This window comes from Haliotis rufescens, unplaced genomic scaffold (genome assembly GCF_023055435.1).
Source record: "Haliotis rufescens isolate VD_foot unplaced genomic scaffold, xgHalRufe1.0.p SCAF_3, whole genome shotgun sequence".
Lineage (NCBI taxonomy): Eukaryota > Metazoa > Mollusca > Gastropoda > Lepetellida > Haliotidae > Haliotis > Haliotis rufescens.
In genome coordinates this window covers 19189306-19211050 of record NW_025964001.1, presented here as the reverse complement: position 1 = coordinate 19211050, position 21745 = coordinate 19189306, and the positions used below count along the sequence as shown (strand labels likewise).

At 43.7% G+C, this 21745-nt stretch overlaps 1 protein-coding gene across 1 annotated transcript in view; it reads left to right on the top strand.

The window, feature by feature from the left end:
• The first annotated feature begins 27 nt into the window (after positions 1 to 27).
• Positions 28 to 21745, top strand: part of LOC124137047 (kinetochore-associated protein 1-like) — an 81631-nt gene continuing 59913 nt past the window's right edge. Inside the window, exons 1-16 of the mRNA XM_048403874.1 lie at positions 28 to 164; positions 1046 to 1180; positions 1817 to 1934; positions 3204 to 3319; positions 4374 to 4446; positions 5390 to 5470; positions 6495 to 6616; positions 7174 to 7261; positions 8070 to 8134; positions 16601 to 16710; positions 16933 to 17077; positions 17537 to 17571; positions 18726 to 18788; positions 19697 to 19772; positions 20473 to 20598; positions 21239 to 21328. Of these exons, the coding sequence (XP_048259831.1) occupies positions 1052 to 1180; positions 1817 to 1934; positions 3204 to 3319; positions 4374 to 4446; positions 5390 to 5470; positions 6495 to 6616; positions 7174 to 7261; positions 8070 to 8134; positions 16601 to 16710; positions 16933 to 17077; positions 17537 to 17571; positions 18726 to 18788; positions 19697 to 19772; positions 20473 to 20598; positions 21239 to 21328 (1437 nt within the window). The 5' untranslated portion in view covers positions 28 to 164; positions 1046 to 1051. The remainder of the gene's footprint in view (positions 165 to 1045; positions 1181 to 1816; positions 1935 to 3203; positions 3320 to 4373; positions 4447 to 5389; positions 5471 to 6494; positions 6617 to 7173; positions 7262 to 8069; positions 8135 to 16600; positions 16711 to 16932; positions 17078 to 17536; positions 17572 to 18725; positions 18789 to 19696; positions 19773 to 20472; positions 20599 to 21238; positions 21329 to 21745) is intronic.

The following is a 21745-nucleotide window of genomic DNA, read 5'->3' as shown; positions in this document are numbered from 1 at the left end:
GAAATTTTGAAGTTAGGTGTGACAGCACCTCGAATATTGATCAACAAACATAGATCTCGGCGATCTTGTTTCACACATTTACAATTTCAAATCGTTTCGACCTTATTGCCCTAAACGGGAGCTGGAAGGACATCTATCATCATCCGTCAACCTCAAAGAGAAAGGTAACTAGATCGCTAGCCCATTTGTAAATACTGAAGAGAAGACTATTTCTGTTCATTTGAGAACAGCAAGCGAATCTTAGTTATCATACAGTCAATATAAAGACAAGACTCTGCTCTCATGGCTATGGTCGTGTCAATCTCATTGTTATGGCATTCAGAATCAGAGCATGACAGATGTTCCAGATGTTCTATTTTTCAGTGATTTTTAAACTTCGTCTTCATGCAGGCAGAGACCATATAATAATAATCTATTATATGGTCTCTGATGCAGGTCATTCATTCTGTTCACCATTGAACTTGTTTCCCATCGTGTCACAATTATCATGATTACATCTGCACATGTTTAAGATTTTACATACGTAATCAAAATAGCTTGATTACGTAAATGAGTATGTAATACATGATATATATGAATTAGCACATTTGGCACATGTTATTTGTTTTCCAAAATATGAATATTTAGTCAACATGGTTAGAAATTGTGAGGGGATGCATATATCATATATGGTACATGTTTCTTTCTTCTTTTTTATCTTACCAAAGGTACCTACCTTGCTGATATATTGCCTATAGTTTGATGTTAATTTAGTGCACATACAAAAGAGCTCAGTAGTCATGATGATACACTTCACTGTAGCGATACATGCGTAAGCGTAGTCACATTTAGCTTACTTTTGTACTCTGCTTGCATATTCCAACCAACCTGACATTTCTCATGGAACTCAGTCAAAACATGATTACCATGATGATTTCACCTACCATATTTGTTAAAAACTCATCTGTGTTTGCCAGTTGCAGTAGACAGAAACTATGGACCCCTGCTCAAACATTGAAATCATAATCAATTTTAGGCCTGATACCATGTGTATTCTATTTTTCAGGTGAAGATGGCAGCCTGGGACATTGTGACTAGTGACTTTGGCTCAGATGAAACGGCCATCTTTGGCCCGAGACAAGAGTCAGGTTCTGCACTCTACCAAGTGGAGACTCTCGCAACAATATCTTCTAAAGATGCGGTAATTAACATGCGCTTGGTATTGAATATCAATGTTAGGATTGTCTGGGTTGATAATTTAGGAACCCATGTCTTTGATCTTTTCATTGAGCTCTTATCATGATAAAACACTAAGGGTTTGCGGTATTAACAGTGAATTGAGGTTCATTCATTACACAATATGTATCACAATATCATTTTTTCATGCTCGATACATCGGGTGATTTCAAATAGCAATTCTTATCATATGTTTAATGTTATATACTTGCCAAATGCCTTCGCTGGAGCATGCATCCGGGGCCCCAAGATGGCTGTGTATTTATTGACTGAGTAAAAACATCATGTTGTACCAACATCTTTTTTTGTTCCATTTATGGACTTCAATTCATACCTTAATGTATCAGATTGCTTCTAAATTCAAAATTTAGAATTATACAATATATTGTGATGCATATCGCAGTAAGACCTCTTGCTTTGCAAAATCTCGTGATGCACTTTAAACCTCCAATACCCATCCCTATTTATAAAGCACCAAGAAATACACTTAGACTCTGGACACATGTTTGCCGGATTCCCATCATCCCCTTTGTTGCATGTTGCCTTGTCTGAACTATTTCATGTACCTGTATGCCATATAATGTCCTGCTTGTTCCACTAGGACGAGAGCGTGGTGCCCAAGGTGGTGACGTCGGTCCTGGGGGATCTGGCCTGTGTCGCTGTGGAGCAGCATCTTGCTGTGTTCAGGGATCTGCAACATGCAGTCACTCTGGGATTTGGTGTGTAGCTGCTTTTGATGTGTTATCTTGTTAGATACTTATATTAACTATAACCTTTAACTATTGCCACAATAACTGAACACAATGGAGCAAATATCTTAAAGTTAATCTGGATTTAACATGTGTGTCAATAGACAAACCCAGGCTGCTAATCAGTGTAACGCTAAAAAAATAATAGTCTTGGTTCTCAGGCACCGCCCACATCATCAGAAAGTTCGCCGCATGTTTCGCTTTTATTTCAATCTTGAAAAAAACCCAAATATCCTTTAATATTTCAAAACCAACTGTAGTCAAATACTGTATTCCAGTATTTTACTCATCAAGGAATAGATATATGTAGGAAGGCCCTTTCCCAGGTTGATTATTCTTTGTTTATGTGGTTACACAACTGTTTATTTGGTTACATACTAGTACATGTATTTAAAAAAAAGAAGACTCCGCCCACCCGCACTATATTTTCAAAAACCATTTCCTGAAAACTAATTCTTTTCTTTTTTTAAGCCTAATAAACCTGATCTTCAAATTGAGAACCCGGGGTGTGTGTGTGCATCTCTTTGTGTCTGTACCCCCAACCCCATTTTAAGATATCTTATGTGCCACCTTATGTTGTTTTGTTCACTCATGGGACTTACTCTGCATCTGCCTCTGTATGGTCTTTGTATCTTTTTGGACAAAGAAATTGCTATTTCCTTCCCATGTTTCTGAAGCAATGTGTGACTGCCTCTGTGGTCAAGTGGTAGAGAGGAATGTCGGGGGTTTGATCCCTGGCCACGTCATTCCAAAAGGTGTTGAAAGAAGGTACTTGTTGTTACCCTGCCTGGCACTCAGCATTAAGGGGCTAAAACAAGGACTTGTTGGCTCAGAGTCTGTATATTCATGTTAAACTGTGGTATGGTATCTCACTGGGCTAGTACTGTAAAATCTTGAACTGACTCCCCTCACCTCATGTGAAGCAATCTTCCCCATTTGAAATGTACTGGTATATGTTCACAGTTTTCAGTGGACATTTATACTTCATACCATGGATTTGTTAATCTGAAAGTTGTTAAAACAGACATTTCTCAATGAGATGCTTACTTACAGGTTACATGCCCGGTTGGACTGGTAGAAATATTTGTGGGGTGCTTCACTGACTAATACAATACACCTCGATGTGACATTCACATGGAATTAAATTCCATGCTATGTTGAGACCTTACAACTGATGACGGTAGAATGTTGCCTAATTTACTTGATACTGTTTGTATGTGTGTTACATCCTGCCTACAGAGTCCCCTATAGATGCTGTGTCGTGGAGTCCTAATGGAAGTCTTCTGATCATTGGAGATAGCCAAGGCATGCTGCTCATTCATGAGACGGAAACCATGGAAACAGTCTTCTCCTTTGTGAGTCACTATACCTTTTACTTACCTAAACCTCTATGGGAATTCCACAATCTCTTTAAAATGAAATCTTTTACTCTGATAAAATTCTTCTCTGCATGATGATCCTTTTAAGGTCGTGCCAGGTGAACCCTGACCTAACTTTGACCGCCCAATCTAAAAGAAGGATACGAAGGTACTTTAGCCAATCAGCTGTCAGCTTTCTGAAATGATTTGGCTTCATTTCTTTACAACCTTTATTCTTATATTATTCTTTGTACTACTTTTTGTCATTTCAAGAAAGAAAATGAAGAAAAATGTATGCAATGTTAACCATGTCAACCCTACAGAGAAACTTAACTGCACTTAGCCTATTGTTCCTATGACATAATGTTGTCAGTTGATGATGTCATAAACAATGGATGATGTCATAGTGCAGTGTTCTCAACAATGAAGCCATGTAACACCATTCTGCTTCAACTGACCAATAAACATTGAGAATCACTAAATGTTTAAATGTCAGAAAGTTATTACCGTGAAAATCACTTGATCCTTCTATCCTGATGTGTTACATGTCAATTTAACAGGCGACTGTGCTTGTTGTAAGAGGCGACTAACAGGACCAGGTGGTCAGGCTTGCTGACTTGGTTGATGCATGTCATCGTATCCCAATTGCGTGGATTGATGCTCATGATGTCAGTCACTGGATTTTCTGGTCCAGACTCGATTATTTACAGACCGCCGTCATATTGCTGGAATATTGCTGAATGCGGCATTAAACATCAAACAAACAACATGTCAGTTTAACACATTGCGTCTATCCCTGTAATAGTATAATTATTGGAAAATGTCATGTTTTAGGTGTAAGCATAGCCTATTGTCCTTTAGTCCCCAGGCTAGTGAAAATCTTGATTGACTAGATGTTTATCTAAAAAAATATAGGATGTGAAAATGAACCAGTAGTGACTAGTCTGAATTAAGCTGTGTCCACCCTTGTTATTAATATGATGTTAAGCCTGTCCACTCACTGCGTGTCATTCATTCCTCCACCTTCTCACCCTGTGTTGACTCGTGACAGATGGTTGTGCCAGAAGCCGACCGAAGGGATGGGAACGCCTTCAAGAAGATTACGTTCCAAATCAGAGATGATGGTAACAGCTATTATATCCCATTTGCTTCATACATGAATTGCACAAGATTATAATTAGGACTTTTGTTTTTATTACTTTACAACATTTACAGATTTTTCTCTCAAAAACATAGGGTCTGTGTTTGAAAGGAAAATATAATAAAGTTGCCTGTGAAACGTTTCTGTTTTTTAAGCATGTTTATTGAATAAAAATTGACTGTTCTCATAATTTTACTTTTATTTTTCATTAAAAACAATTAGGGTGGACGACGGTCCGTAATCATGGTAAACCAATAAAACAACAACCCAAACCATCATTTTAATTTTGTGTACAAATGTGTCCGTTAAGGTGTCAGTGTAAGCTGGTGTAGAGAACTGGCCACCATCATCATCTGTTGGTCATATAAGATGAGTCAAACATTCCTCAAACTGTACAAATGAATTACATAACTCATCAGTTGTGGGGGCAGTCGGGTAGCCTCGTGGTTAAAGCGTTCGCTCGTCACACCTAAGACCCGAGTTCGATTCCCAACATGGTTACAATGTGTGAAGCCCATTTCTGGATTCGCCTGCCGTGATATTGCTTGAATATTGTTAAAAGCAGCGTAAAACCATATTCACTCACTCACTCATTATCAGTTTTGAAAGGTGATAAATGATACTTGTTTTATGTAACTTGTGTAATACCTTGACATTAGAAATTCGGAGGTGATCATTTTGGAGAAGTTTCACTGAAAAGAGTGCCGCAGTCTGGGTCAAGAATATCAATGAGATGTTCATACTTACCATGCTTACCGCTAGGTTTGATCATTGAATAAACTTTTGAAGAGAAGCCATCTTTGATATTTTGATTATCCAGTGTTATGCAATATAGGGTTGTTTTGTTTTCACATGTGTGATTAAATTAGTTAATAAATGTATTATTGATCGCCTTTGAATGTTTATTGGAACTAATCTGTTCCCAGGACTCTATGACCTGTACAGTTTATCAGCCGGAGGACGCCTGTATGTCATCCGAAACTTGGATCTATCACTGCTGGCTGATGGTGAGTAGAACTCTTGTAGATGGAGGCTATTGATTCAAAATCTTGGTCAGAGACAAGATCCAAACAAATGTATTTAAGAATTGACTTTAACATTCTTGTTTGGGTTTAATGAGGTGTAATTATAAAAAACCCTGTGCATACTGTGTAAGTCTGTGTAGCAATTATGACTCCATAAACACAGACACATGTTGAAGCTAATTCTTATAAATAAATGTCAACAGTGATAACTTCAAAGACTGCTTATTTATTCATAAACACAAAAAACTAGATAATGCGAAAAAGCATTAATGCAACACATGCCCCACCCATTCTATTATCAGCCAATCAGGACACAGTAGTTCCTTAGTGGGCTGGCTTAATTCTTTTCTGTTTATGGAAATAAAAATGCAAAAAACATTGCTCGGTTAGCCAAATAAAAGCCACAGAATCACTTGTAATTTATTTATGATGTTGAACAGGTTTCATTTAGAGTACAGTGGGCGAGTGGTCAACTAGTGGTCAAAGTGTTCGCTAAAGGCCGATGTTTGATTCTGCACATGAGTATAATGTGTGGAAACCAGTTTCTGGTGTTTCCTGCCTTGATATTGCTGGAGTATTGCTAAAAGCGGCGTAAAACGATACTCACTCTCTCGAGTTTTTCAGCCTTTCTTAGGATGTATCTGCTGATGCCTCTTTGGACTTGGAATCCATTAATAATATTCTCTATATATATTTGTCAAAGTAACTTTTTAAGAAATAAATAGTTCAATAAGTTTTCATATCTTTCCTGACACAGATAATATGTTTTCTGTAACTCACCTGATGCACAAATTGCCAAGCTGACACTGTTTTGTCAACCATTGAAAACATACATAAAGGTCATCTGACCTAGCACGACTGGATATAGCTGGTTTTGTTCAATTATTATGACCATTATAATACTGAAATACAGTTAAAGTCAGTGTTGAGCCACTATTTATGGACACCCCTTGCTCTATCCGTCAGTTCCGGTACCAGGTGTAGTGGTGGCCATTCTGTGTTACAGATGTAGAGGACCGTGTAACCAAGCTGATGGAGATGCTGCAGTTTGTCAATGTCCAGACCACAGACTTCCACACTCACAGAACACACGACATCATCACAACTCCGGACACAGTGTACACCCTCGTAAGACAATCCTCGCAGTCCCTTGTGCTTGATACATGTGATATGCATCCTATTTTACCCTTATAATCACTGTTATAAAAGAATTATTCACACACACTTTGTCTTGAATATGCTGAAAAATAAAATTTAAAGTGATAGTGTGCTTCCATCACTTTGCATGCCTCTTTTTAAGCTGATAACACAAGGAACTGTTCATATACTCATACAACATTGTAGGATGATAACATTATGAAGGAACTGATAATTATGATAAAACAGAAATGCAATATTGCCTAACATTGTTTATAATATAGCACTAAATAAGGGATCCTCATCCATAGCCCTCATGTTAAAAGTGAAGCAAATACCATACAAGAACTCAAGGACCCCCTTTCCCCCCTCTCTCCCCTTTCCCTCTTTTTTCTTCTCCCCCCCCCCCCCCCCCCCCCCCCCTACTTTTGTCCTAATATGTACATGACCAAATAGTGCCTAATATGTACATGACCAAAGTGTTATTCATGTTATTCATTGTAGTGTCACTGAGGTCAGTTTGTCCACATTGTGATGTTCCATTCTAGGGTACTGGGGACAATATCATTGCTGTGTGGGAGTGGTCAGATGGTCAGCTGGTTATCCAGGACATGGTCGGAGACATGCTGGAGGGAGGTCAGTACATGGTTCACAATATATGCAGACAATTGTTATCTCATAGTTTAAGGAAAAGAAAAGTGAATACTTAGCATGCAGGAGGTCATTTTTTAACAAAAACACACAAATATGGTGTGCTTTCCTGGTCTGTTTTCTTACCACTGTGGCAATCTTTTATGCCTATCACTCAATCAGTCAAGTGGCCCAGTGGTGTAAGGTACAGCAATATGCTATACAGTTGCATCCCTTACTCATGCAAGGATCTACAGATTGGGTTAGAATACCAGATTTGCCCTGATTATCATGCCTATCAGTGGGCACGGGTGGCCCAGTCGTCTAAGGTGCCACGATTCACAGTGCAGAGTTGCGTCCCTTGGGCATGCCAGAAACCTATGATTGTGGGTTCGAATCCCGGTTTGCCCCGATTATGTTTCTAGGTTTGTCAGCACCATACCCATGCTCGTGGGTTTCACCGAAGTGATAAATGTCTGAGACCTGCATCACTTCGGGCTTTCCTCCCACATCAAGCTGACACCCCGCGATATAACTGGAATACCGTTAAAAGCGGTGTAAAACCCAACTCACTCACTCACTCATGCCTATCATGCTTATCATAGTTTGTCAGCACCATAGTCATTGTGATAGGAAGCACCAAAGTGGTAAATGTCTAAAGACTTGTATTGCCATATTATAACTAAAGTCTTGAATGATTCACTACTGATGTATTATCATTTGAATTTATTAAACGAAAATGTTTTTGCATGTTAAGTTCTTTTATTCTTGATTTCATAATAATTAATAAACTGATGATTCTGCTTTGTTTCAGACGCTGGTATGGTGACAGGGAAGTTATCTACAAACAAAAGATATCTCATCCTGCAAGACTCAAATGTGAGTTGGAAGCCATGCTACGTTAATAGTGGGCTAGATAGTAACATCATAATAACTTGTGCGGTGGGACAGTGTGACACTGTGTTGATGTTTTAGGACAGTGTGACGTGTTGATGTTGTAGGACAGTGTAACATTGTGTTGATGTTGTAAGACAGTGTGACATTGTGTTGATGTTGTAGGACAGTGTGACACTGTTGATGTTGTAGGACAGTGTAACATTGTGTTGATGTTGTAGGACAGTGTGACATTGTTGATGTAGTAGGACAGTGTGACATTGTGTTGGTGTTGTAGGACAGTGTAACATTGTTGATGTTGTAGGACAGTGTGACATTGTGTTGATGTTGTAGGACAGTGTGACATTGTGTTGACGTAGGACTGTGTAAAATTGTTGATGTAGGACAGTGTGACATTCTTGATGTAGTAGGACAGTGTAACACTGTGTTGATGTTTTAGGACAGTGTGACATTGTGTTGATGTTGTAGGACAGTGTAAATTACATTAAGTAATACGTTACCACTGTTATACCGAGGCTGTTGTCTACCACAGAGATCTCAATTACCTCATGCAGCACGTGCGTAGCCACCTAGCTGCCATGTGACACCCTTCACTCTTGTCTCTTCGCTTGCTCTAGCAAGACGTACAATAAACTGCTCAAGCGTTCCTGTTTCTCCGACCATTCGGTGATATTTATTACTGTTTATTCTCTCTAATAAACTGTGCTTTTACGGGGCGTTTGCTGTAACTACGCTTGGAAATATTTTTCCCGCCAAAAGGAAATATTTTTCCCGCCCTTTTTTTCTATATACTTGCGGGGTGTCTCGTATGCACGTCGCATCTTACGTTCCCCTGTTCTAGTATACCTTGGGTTTTTTACATCACTTATTCCTCTATATGTTATATGTGTATGTTCTATATTCCCATTGCTCGTTTATTTTCTTGTGAAAATACTCGTTTGTGACTATTTGTGGTGCGTGTGTTGTAACCATGTTTTGCTCTTTGTTCATAGTACAAACAAAATGTCTGACATGGATGTTTCGCCGTCCTCCACCCCCTCTACCCCCGCAACCAGGAGCTGCGGGGTGTGCCGCAAGCGAGCGCTACCGGCTGTATGTGCAGTCCGTTTCCACCCCTGTGGTGGCCGGCTCGTCCGGTCGGGATCCCCTTGCGGGTACCACCACCACGGCTGCGGCGGATCCCTTGGCGGCCCGTGGGCTGTCCGGGGATTCCGTCGCTGCATTACTTGCATAACTTGTGGACTCCAAGCTGGCGGCCGCTGGATAGGCCGCTGGCTGTTCCGTCACCGGCCACTTCGGTGGCCGCGGGGTCCACCGGTACGGCGGCGGCTCCCGTGGTCACCGGTCCTTCCCCCGAACCGTTGCTCCCGCTATCGGTTAAGGACCGCGTGGCCATGGTTTATGACCTCTTTGAGGACATGCCACAGCCCCGGCCGGTACCGCGGGGAATCCACGACTGTGGGTTCCTCCGAGGTATACGATGAGTCTTCCGACACGGATTTCCCCGCATCAACCTTGCTGCGCGGTATCAAGCCTTCCTTGGAGAACGCCTTCGCGGCGGCCTCCGGTCGGGGTCTCGCGTTGCCTCCGACGTCGTGGAGAAAGGGTTTATTCCCGGTACATGACCTTGCCTTTCCCGAGCCTGGTCCTACCGCGGAGGCCCATGTTGAGCGGTTGGGTGTCCGTGCCCCACCGGCTGCTACGGTAACGCAAGCTACCTTGCACCAGCTGGACGCCCTCGCTCGGCACTCCATGTCTCACGGAGACACTTACTTGGCTGCAGCGGCCAGTCTGGTCGAAGGTTCTCCCACGGACCGTGACCAGCGTATTTACAACTGCCTGCTCAGTTTAAATGCTTCCCTGGAGTACGTTGCCGAGGACTCTCGGCACACACTTGCTCTTGTTGGGTCCCTGCATAGGTGCCTGGGTGCCGCTCCTAACCGGAGCGCGCCCCAGGCTGCTGCGGCCGGTAGGTCTAAGGGGTCCACCGGTACGGCGGCGGCTCCCGTGGTCACCGGTCCTTCCCCCGAACCGTTGCTCCCGCTATCGGTTAAGGACCGCGTGGCCATGGTTTATGACCTCTTTGAGGACATGCCACAGCCCCGGCCGGTACCGCGGGGAATCCACGACTGTGGGTTCCTCCGAGGTATACGATGAGTCTTCCGACACGGATTTCCCCGCATCAACCTTGCTGCGCGGTATCAAGCCTTCCTTGGAGAACGCCTTCGCGGCGGCCTCCGGTCGGGGTCTCGCGTTGCCTCCGACGTCGTGGAGAAAGGGTTTATTCCCGGTACATGACCTTGCCTTTCCCGAGCCTGGTCCTACCGCGGAGGCCCATGTTGAGCGGTTGGGTGTCCGTGCCCCACCGGCTGCTACGGTAACGCAAGCTACCTTGCACCAGCTGGACGCCCTCGCTCGGCACTCCATGTCTCACGGAGACACTTACTTGGCTGCAGCGGCCAGTCTGGTCGAAGGTTCTCCCACGGACCGTGACCAGCGTATTTACAACTGCCTGCTCAGTTTAAATGCTTCCCTGGAGTACGTTGCCGAGGACTCTCGGCACACACTTGCTCTTGTTGGGTCCCTGCATAGGTGCCTGGGTGCCGCTCCTAACCGGAGCGCGCCTCCAGGCTGCTGCGGCCGGTAGGTCTAAGGGGTCGGGTTCTTCTTCCTCTGGGAAGAAGCCCCGCCCTGAGGGCTCCGGTATGGGCCATCAGGGTTCGTATGCCGACAGCGCCAACTTCGGTTGGCCCTTAGGCGAACCTGAGTCACTTGGCCCTGGACAGTTGCGCCTGCCGCAGCCTGTCAGGGCCCCCTCTCCTTCCCCAGTGGGAGCCAGATCTAGACTTACTGGGAGAATTGGGAACAAGTGTTCGACGACCCATGGGTGGTCAACACGATTCGGTACGGCTATCGGCTTGATCTCAAAGCGAATCCGCCGCTCACCGTTGCCCCGTTGGCAGGTTTCGATTCGGAAACCGATCTTCCCATCCTCACCGATGCCATCGGCAGGTTGGTGGAGAAGGGGCAGTACGGGAGTTAGCTCTACCAGAAATAACACCGGGGTTTTACTCCAGGATATTTCTCGTTCCCAAGTAGGACAGTGCCGAACTCAGAATGATTCACACGTCTGCTCCCTGGCTGTTCACCCGGTTCAACACCCCCATAGTGGGGTTCCTCCACAGGAGGGGTGTCCGGTACTTTGCGTACCTGGACGACTCGCTAGTAGCAAATCGAATGATGGACACCCTGTCACGCCATCTCGTTTTCGCACGTCGGCTCTTGGAGCAATTGGGGTGGATTATCAATCTCCCCAAGAGCGAGTTAACCCCTTCTCAGAACTTGCTGTTCTTCGGAGGTCGGTTCAAGACGGTGTCCCATCGCCTCTTTGTCCCCCCAGACCGGTGGCACAAGCTTCAGGCGATGATTGCCAAAGTCTTAGCGGTGCAACAGACTGTTCACTTTTTGGAACAGCTGTTAGGGCTACTTGTATCAGCCCAGGACTGCACCGAACGGGGTCGTCTCCAACTCCGCCCGCTGCAACGTTTTTTAATCCAGTTGTTAGCAACGGAGGTGAACAGTGCGACCGTCGCCCTCCCGGATCGGTTCCGACCGCATCTGGAGTGGTGGACGGTCCCTTACAATGTCTTATCAGGAGTCTTTATGCGGCCCTACCGGGCCACGTTGAACCTGTATACAGACGCCTCTCTAGTGGGCTGGGGCGCCCATCTAGAGGGGGAGGTGAGCTCGGGGCTGTGGTGCGTAGACGAACTAGGTCTTCACATCAATTGTCTCGAGTTCAAGGCAGTGATCAACGCAGTCACTCAGTGGAAGCATCGTCTCGTCGACGCCCGGCTCATGCTGGCGACCGACAACACGACGGTAGTGTCCTATGTGAACAAACTGGGGGGAACCCACAGTCACTCGCTACTCGATCTCTCGTTCGAGTTTTACGCTCTGGTGGACAGTGTCCCGTGCCAGATACGCGCCTGTCACATCGCAGGTGTGCGGAACGTACTGGCCGATGCTCTATCGAGGCCTCAGGATCCGAGCCCCACAGAGTGGATGCTGAACCCAGTAGTGTTTCAGTGGCTGTGCGAACGTTTGGGTCGTCCGATGGTCAACCTGTTCGCAACGCGGTTCAACAATCAACTTCCGTTGTTTGTATCACCAGTCCCGGACCCAAGGGCCATCGATCACGATGCTCTCGCGTTAGACTGGACGGGCTTGGACGCTTATGCTTACCCGCCGACAGCGTTGATACCACACATTCTAAGCCGGCTCCGAGGAGTTCGCTGTCGAATGTTCCTGATCGCGCCCATGTGGCCGAACAGATCGTGGTTCCCCGACTTGCTCACCCAGGTCACGCAGTCGCCACTTCCACTGCCTGTGAGACCGGATCTATTGATCCACCCTCACACCCGTCAGCTTCATCCAAACGAGCGTCTGAGGTGTTAAGGTTTTTCTCGCCGGGCGTCTCGGGCATACGTTAGTATGCATCGTGATTCTACCCAGAAGGTGTATAATGCACGTTGGGTTATTTTCACGAAGTGGTGTTGTAAACATCACATTCATTCGCCAGATAAGGTATCTGTGCAGGATATTGCTTGTTTCATGTCTCACTTGCGAGAGACCCGGAAACTCTCCGGGGGTTCCATTGCCAACTATATCTCGTCCGTTGCTACGGTACGGGACGTTGCTATGGGTGCCAGTCTCTCCAAAGAGCCGGTGATACGGGGTATTATCAAGGGTTTCAAACAGCACGATCTTAAGAAGGGCCGCCTTCGGGCACCGGCCTGGGATCTTTCCCCAGTGTTGCAATCACTTACGGAAGCTCCGTATGAACCCTTGCATAGTGCTTCGTTCCGGCATGTGACTTGGAAAACAGCATTTCTCCTCTCCTTTGCCACGGTGGCACTTGTATCCGAAATTCATGCACTCGATGTCGCCAAGGTACGATTCGATAGGGGTGACGAAGGAGCGGTCCGCCTGGGCCTGCTCATGGGCTTCGTCGCCAAGAATCAGAGAATCGGGCAAACGGAGAGAGAATTCACTGTAAGATCACTCACAGAAATCTTACATCCTGCTGATACTGAGGACAGAGCGCTGTGTCCGGTTAGGGCCCTTAATTATTATGTTACGGCTTCGAATGAACGTAGACAAGGGCGTGACCGTCTGTTCATATCGTGTAACCCTAATCGCACGGTTGACATAACTCGCAACTCGATTGCGTTGTGGCTTCGTTCTGTCATCAATCTGGTGTTTGGGTCTCAGGGGTTACCGGTAGCGGGGTCAAACCCGCACGAGATCAGGGCGCTAGCGGCAACATTTGCCCTACACTCGAATATCTCTGTTCGCAGAATATTACGAGGTTGTTACTGGCGTTCTGACTCGGTTTTTGCCAATCATTACCTCAAACAGGTCGCTGATGCCGTCGTGGAGAGTGTGCACCGTCTTGGCCCGCGGATCGGGGCGCAAGCGGGCACCTAAGGGGTGTGCTCAGCGCAATTCCGAACTCCTCAGGCGTCAGACCTTGCACGGTGGTCAATCTGGGTCGACTCCAATGTTCCCACTGCCGTGGGTACAGGAGTTGGGGTCCCGCAAACCAGCGCACTCACACCACAGGTGAGGGCGGCTTTTTGTGTGCTTTGTCCTTATTTGTATTTTTACAATTATGTATTTAATTGTCTGTCGTGTATCCCAACCTTGTGATGCATGCTTACAAATACTGGAATTAGGTCACGCGCCTAATGCATACTTTAAGAAGGCTTGCTCTGGGATATACGGTCTGAATGAAATTAATTTCCCTCTTTTCGACTGTTTAACCTGATCTAAGATTAAGCTCACGCGGATACAGTGTTCTCATCCGCTGCGGCGATGAAATACCTATCCAGTGGGGCCGTTTGGAGTCACCAATCATTTTGGCAATGACGATTGAGCCTTACGGTATGCGCTTGACAGTGCTTTGGTATTCCTATAGGGTAACGCCTAGCTAGGTGCATGCGCATCGAGTGCTTCCGCCTTGGTGTTTACTTCCGCTGGTCGGAAGGAACGCTAGCAGTCAGGATTCAGGTTGTAGGTGCTCCCCACCGCTTACTGTGGTAGTCAGCCTCGGTATAACAGTGGTAACGTATTACTTAATGTAATTTGTAGAATTTTCCTATTCAGAATATTCCATAAGTAATACGTTACCACTGGGCTGCTGCCCGCCCGTCCGTCTCCCGAGCACTTGCTCTTGCAAGAGACAAGAGTGAAGGATGTCACATGGCAGCTAGGTGGCTACGCACGTGCTGCATGAGGTAATTGAGATCTCTGTGGTAGATTTCGCTATAGCAGCAGTTGTGGGAGACAACAGCCTCGGTATAACAGTGGTAACGTATTACTTATAGAATATTCCGAATAGGAAAATTCTACAACATTGTTGATGTAGTAGGACAGTGTGACATTGTTGATGTAGTAGGACAGTGTGACATTGTGTTGATATTTGTAGGACAGTGTGACATTGTGTTGATGTTGTAGGACTGTGTTACATTGTGTTGATGTTGTAGGACTGTGTAACATTGTTGATGTAGTAGGACAGTGTAACGTTGTGTTGATGTAGTAGGACAGTGTAACGTTGTGTTGATGTTGTAGGACAGTGTAACGTTGTGTTGATGTAGTAGGACAGTAACATTGTTGATGTTGTAGGACAGTGTAACGTTGTGTTGACGTTGTAGGACTCTGTGACACTGTTGATGTTGTAGGACAGTGTAACATTGTGTTGATGTTGTAGGACAGTGTGACATTGTTGATGTTGTAGGACTGTGTAACGTTGTGTTGATGTTGTAGGACAGTGTGACATTGTGTTGACGTTGTAGGACAGTGTAACATTGTGTTGATGTTGTAGGACAGTGTAACATTGTGTTGATGTTGAAGGACAGTGTGACATTGTTGATGTAGGACAGTGTGACATTGTTGATGTTGTAGGACAGTGTAACGCTGTGTTGATGTAGTAGGACATTGTAACGTTGTGTTGATGTTGTAGGACAGTGTAACGTTGTGTTGATGTAGTAGGACAGTGTAACGTTGTGTTGATGTAGTAGGACAGTGTAACATTGTTGATGTTGTAGGACAGTGTAACGTTGTGTTGACGTTGTAGGACTCTGTGACACTGTTGATGTTGTAGGACAGTGTAACATTGTGTTGATGTTGTAGGACAGTTTGACATTGTTGATGTTGTAGGACAGTGTGACATTGTGTTGATGTAGTAGGACAGTGTAACGTTGTGTTGATGTTGTAGGACAGTGTGACATTGTGTTGACGTTGTAGGACAGTGTAACATTGTGTTGATGTTGTAGGACAGTGTAACATTGTGTTGATGTTAAAGGACAGTGTGACATTGTTGATGTAGGACAGTGTGACATTGTGTTGATGTTGTAGGACAGTGTGACATTGTGTTGACGTTGTAGGACAGTGTAACATTGTGTTGATGTTGTAGGACAGTGTAACATTGTGTTGATGTTAAAGGACAGTGTGACATTGTTGATGTAGAACAGTAAGACATTGTTGATGTAGTAGGACAGTTTAACGTTGTGTTGATGTAGTAGGACAGTGTAACGTTGTGTTGATGTTGTAGGACAGTGTAACGTTGTGTTGATGTAGAAGGACAGTGTAACATTGTGTTGATGTTGTAGGACAGTGTAACGTTGTAGGACTTTGTGACACTGTTGATGTTGTAGGACAGTGTAACATTGTGTTGATGTTGTAGGACAGTGTGACATTGTTGATGTTGTAGGACAGTGTGACATTGTGTTGATGTAGTAGGACAGTGTAACGTTGTGTTGATGTTGTAGGACAGTGTAACATTGTGTTGATGTTGTAGGACAGTGTAACATTGTGTTGATGTTGAAGGACAGTGTGACATTGTTGATGTAGGACAGTGTGACATTGTTGATGTAGTAGGACAGTGTAACGTTGTGTTGATGTTATAGGACAGTGTAACATTGTGTTGATGTTGTAGAACAGTAAGACATTGTTGATGTAGTAGGACAGTGTAACATTGTGTTGATGTTGTAGGACAGTGTAACGTTGTGTTGATGTTGTAGGACAGTGTGACATTGTGTTGATGTTGTAGGACAGTGTGACATTGTGTTGATGTTGTAGGACAGTGTGACGTTGTGTTGATGTTGTAGGACAGGTTGATGTTGTAGGATATTGTGACATTGTGTTGATGTTGTAGGACAGTGTAACATTGTGTTGATTTGGAACAGTGTGACATTGTGATGTGATTATGTTGTAGGACAGTGTGACATTGTGTTGATGTTATAGGACAGTGTAACATTGTGTTGATGTTGTAGGACAGTTTGACATTGTGTTGATATTGTAGGACATTGTGACATTGTGTTGATGTAGGACAGTGTGACATTGTGTTGAAGTGGAACAGTGTGACATTGTGATGTGATTATGTTGTAGGACAGTGTGACATTATGGTGTGTCAAGAACCTGGTGTTATTGAAGCATCTGCCAGAGTTGAAGGTCTCCCAGTTGTTAATGCTGGACTCATCAGAAGACCCCACCAGCAGGTGAGGTTTCTCAGGTGTCTGTACCCTATTCCTGCACCACAGATGGATAAGTCAGATAGTGATAGATTTCTGTATAACATCATTACTCTGGAAAAAGACCTGTATTTATCTGTTTCTCATTTCTGGGGGCTCTGAGGACTACAATGATATGTGACCAAAACAAAGCAATCATTGAGGATAAAGCATGGCCATTTTGGTTGTATGTGACCTGTTCCACTCCAGCCTGACAAGTATGAAGCTGGTGCTGATGTCGGCAGCTGACGATGGTTACAGTGCCTTGTCCATCCGGGAGATGCCATCCTTCCAGCCTGTGTACTCACTACAACTGGCAGCAGATACAACCCTCTCCCAGTGTATCCCCACACAGGTATGTGTAGTGTATCCCCACACAGGTATGTGTAGTGTATCCCCACACAGGTATGTGTAGTGTATCCCCACACAGGTATGTGTAGTGTATCCCCACACAGGTATGTGTAGTGTATCCCCACACAGGTATGTGTAGTGTATCCCCACACAGGTATGTGTAGTGTATCCCCACACAGGTATGTGTAGTGTATCCCCACACAGGTATGTGTAGTGTATCCCCACGCCAGAAACCTATGAATGTGTGTTCGATTCCCGGTTCGCCTCGATTATGTTTCTAGGTTTGTCAGCACCATACCCATGCTTGTGGGTTTCACTGAAGTGGTAAACATCTGAGACCTGCATCACTTGGGGCTTTCCTCCCACATTAAGCTGACACGCCGTGATAAAACTGGAATACTGTTAAAAGCAGTGTTAAATCCAACTCACTCACTCACTCACTCACTCACTCTTCTTGTTGCAGGAGGTACTCTATGTAGCAGAAGTTTGTCCCTCAGAGTAAGTGCCACATCTCTACTGCCACATCTCATACTGCATGACCCTCGTACAGAAATGCCAGGATCAGAACCAACTGTTTCACCAACCATGTATTCGTAGCCATTAAATTTATAACTTCATATACTTATCCTGCATTACCCAAGGGCCCACCCGTGACTAATGTCTTCCTCCCCGCTGTACCATCAGCCCTGAAGGATGTTCGAAGACAATAATGACATATAGGGGTTTGTCCTCCAACACCAGATGTCACAAGTATCATGGAGGTCATGTTGGGCAAAAGAGTTACTGAAGATGCTGATAGATCGTCATTCATTTCCAGTTAGGACTTTGGTAGTAAGAGCAATGTGCAATATGTAATGCAGGATATGTATATAATATAAACATAATACTCTGATAATGGAATTGCTGACTACAAGATGAACTTCATTAAAGGTATAAATAACCTTGTCTGGTAATCCTATAGTGCGAAATATGATGAAGTTTGTTCAGTACATTCTCTGACATCAAACTTCAGGACCATGGGTCATCATGCCTGCACATGTTGAAGTAACTCAGTGCTTATCAAACAAAGTAATGTCAAGACAAAAGCAGGGTCCATGAACAGCAGTGTTCCAGATAGACCATTATGAGGAGTACACCATGCAACATTGTTACAAACAAATGAGACATTCCTATCCATAATTCTACCTGTGAAGTTCCGAGGTAGAATAGGTCTTCAGCAACCCATGTTTGTTGTAAAAAGCAACTATGCTTGTCCGAAAGAGGCGACTCACAGGATTAGGTTGTCAGACACTCTGACTTGGTTGTTGCGTGTCATTGCATCGCAACTGCGTGGATCAATGCTCATAATGTAATCACTGGATTGTCTGGTTCTGGCTTGATTATTTACAGACCATGGTCATATAGCTGGAATATTGATGAGTGCGTTATTTATTAACTTGATTTTCTTATACAGTAATCCTTAAAAAGCAATCACCTTGACATATGCCTGTACTCTTCTTCCACGTCAATTTTCTGTAGAAAATGTGCACAATACTCTAGAAAGTACCACCTGTTTAGAAATTTGGGGTTTTATATATACTGTTGTTAGGGGATGCTCATTGGGTTGGGGCATGTATTACGGATGTCTAGTGATGAAGCTGTTGTATTCCTAGGAAGCCAGGCCAGTCTGCCACTGTGAGGTTCCGATGTTTGACGGAGACAAATCCACAGACAAGGTGAGACATTTTAGTGCACATTTTTTTTATTTCCTCAACAGATGAATCACCTTTGGACCTTGGAATGAGAATGATTCATCAATCATGATTTTTCCCTGTGAATCCTTAATTAGTGGTATTATTGTTGTCTTTTAGAATTACAGGAAGATAAACACATAAACATCGTGGCTGATTAGTGGCTAGATTATTGTGACCTAACTGGTGTAACACATACACAACCCGTGAAGATCCGGGATAGAATTGGTCATCAGCAAACCATGATGGTTGTGAGAGGCGACTGACAGGATTGAGTGGTCAAGCTTGCTTTCTTGGCTGATGTATGTCATTGTTGTTCAAATGCAAAGATCGATGCTCATGATGTCAATCACTGGATTGTCTGGTCCAGACTTGATTATTTAATTGCCTCCTTCATACATCTGGAATATTGCTGGTTGCGATGTTAAATGACGTTAACATAATCATGTTATGACTTCATAAGTCCTTTATACCAAATAAACAATTTTTAGCATCTCAAGGTTTCTCTACTTGCCCCCTCTCGCTCTAGTTTTTGCACTGAGAGTTGATAAGTTGCGGAGATGTTTCTTGTCCATCGTACCAAATCAGCATATGCCTGGAGAGGACGTTCTCAACAAAATCCACAATACTAGTAGACTCTCCAATAAACCTGTCAAGTAACTATTCATGTGTTTTCTTACTAAGATGTGGAATAGTAGTAGACTCTCCAATAAACCTGTCAAGTAACTATTCATGTGTTTTCTTACTAAGATGTGGAATAGTAGTAGACTCTCCAATAAACCTGTCAAGTAACTATTCATGTGTTTTCTTACTAAGATGTGGAATAGTAGTAGACTCTCCAATAAACCTGTCATGTGTGTTTTCTTACTAAGATGTGGAATATTTGTTTCCAGGCTGTACAGGATTCTGCACAAACAGCGGTTTGAGGAAGCTGAGAAGTTTGCTCGGATGTTTAATCTAGACACAGAGGTTCGTGCTAATTCAGTTTCTCTCTCTATAATAGTTCTGGACATGCTGAACCACAACTGGCGCTGTGATATTACTGAAATATTGTTTAAGGCTGTGTTAAGCCCAACTCACTAACTGACTCACTCACTCACTCACTCACTCACTCACTCGATCACTCGATCACTCACTCACTCACTCACTCACTCGCCAATTTCACTTATCAAGTTTAGTGTAACAAGCTATAATTACAGTATAGAATATTAGTATAATTATTTCCTGATATAGGTTTAAAGCTTTGACACAAAGAATAAAGTCTAAATTCAAAAAATTTAAACCCATTTTTAAAAATGTTTCCCCTTAGTCCTCAACTGAACACTGTCAGATTTCTTTTCATTGTCTTGATGTCATATGTTCTGTCATTTCCGTACAAAACAAACAAAATGTCTTGTAGTTGTTGAACATTTCCCTGTTACCATGGTTACTGAAACAAGCCTATCAAGGTTACAGTGAAGGCCAAAGAGCAAAACCATGACAACCGTATAGATACTGCTATTTCATCTTGTCTTCAAAGTGTGTAGTGTATTCCCACATAGGTAATGTGTTGTGTAGGATAATCATACAGATACTGCCATTTCAGCTTGTCTACACGATGTGAAGTGTATCCCACATAGGTAATGTGTTGTGTAGGATAATCATATACACGTAGATACTGCTATTTCAGCTTGTCTACAAGGTGAAACTGAGCTACATTCTTGACCAGTTGTCTCCCTGGAATGTCCACAAGTGTGATTCGGACATGGTAGCTGACCTTCTCACCCAACTCTGGGACTGCTTACACAACATCAAGGTTGGACATCCATACTTTTCCATGTGTTTCTCTGTGTTTCTCATCTCCATCTCAGTTTCTGCGGTAATGGGTAGGCGGAAGACAATAAAACAAAATAATTTTGATAAAAATCCCTCATCAGTTGTCTTTTTTTTTGTAACATATGTACAAAATGGTTTTATAATTTGACAGTTTTGGTGGTATGTTAAAGTGCAGCATTTGCTAGTCAGTGCAGCGATTGCTGTATCAGTGCTGAGCTATTAAGATGATTAAAGTGTAGAGCTGAAGAGAAAAAGCTGTCAGCAGAGTTAGCCCCATTTTTTTCAGTATCTTAATGTTATTATTGACCAACATATCAGAAAACATTTCAAAGCGTCACATTAAGTTTTAATACAGAAATAATTTTGAGGGACCTGATAGTGAAATTCACTATTCTGTTTGTCCCGAAAATCTTTTAATCTTTTAGACAAATGTTATAGGATATGTTGCAAGCTTGACATTATTAACATCCAAAAGAGAAGAGCATTTGACAACCTTGTCATCTTCTCCTTTATTTAATGACAAAATGTGTATAAATTATGGATTTATCCATTCTTTGTGGTGTAGACTATCATCCAAGTAGCAAACCATCAGCTGATTGAATGCTTCTGATGTTGTGCAGGACGATGCTGACATAGCAGAGAAGTGTATGAGGGCGGCGTTACCATCGTTTGACGAGACTTGGAAACTCCTTGTTTTCTGTAAGACCAGGGTGAGGCATGATACAGCTATGTTAACATAACGACAATTCTGAAATACATACACGCTACTTTTGTCAAGTTGTTCTTTGTCGCAGGACTTTCTAAAATGGTGCGGGAAGGGGTGTTGGTACCCATGAGTCACATCCCTTGGGGGTGCCAGAATCCTATGATTATTCCAAAATCCTGGATTTGTTCTTATTTTTGGGGGGGGGCACGGGTGGCCCAGTCGTCTAAGGCGCTGCGATGCGCTGTGCAGAGTTGTGTCCCTTGGGCACGCCAGAAACCTATGATTGTGGGTTCGAATCCTGGTTCGCCCCGATTATATTTCTAGGTTTGTCAGCACCATACCCGTGCTCGTGGGTTTCACCAAAGTGGTTAAAGTCTGAGACCTGTATCACTTCGGGCTTTCCTCCCACATTAAGCTGCAC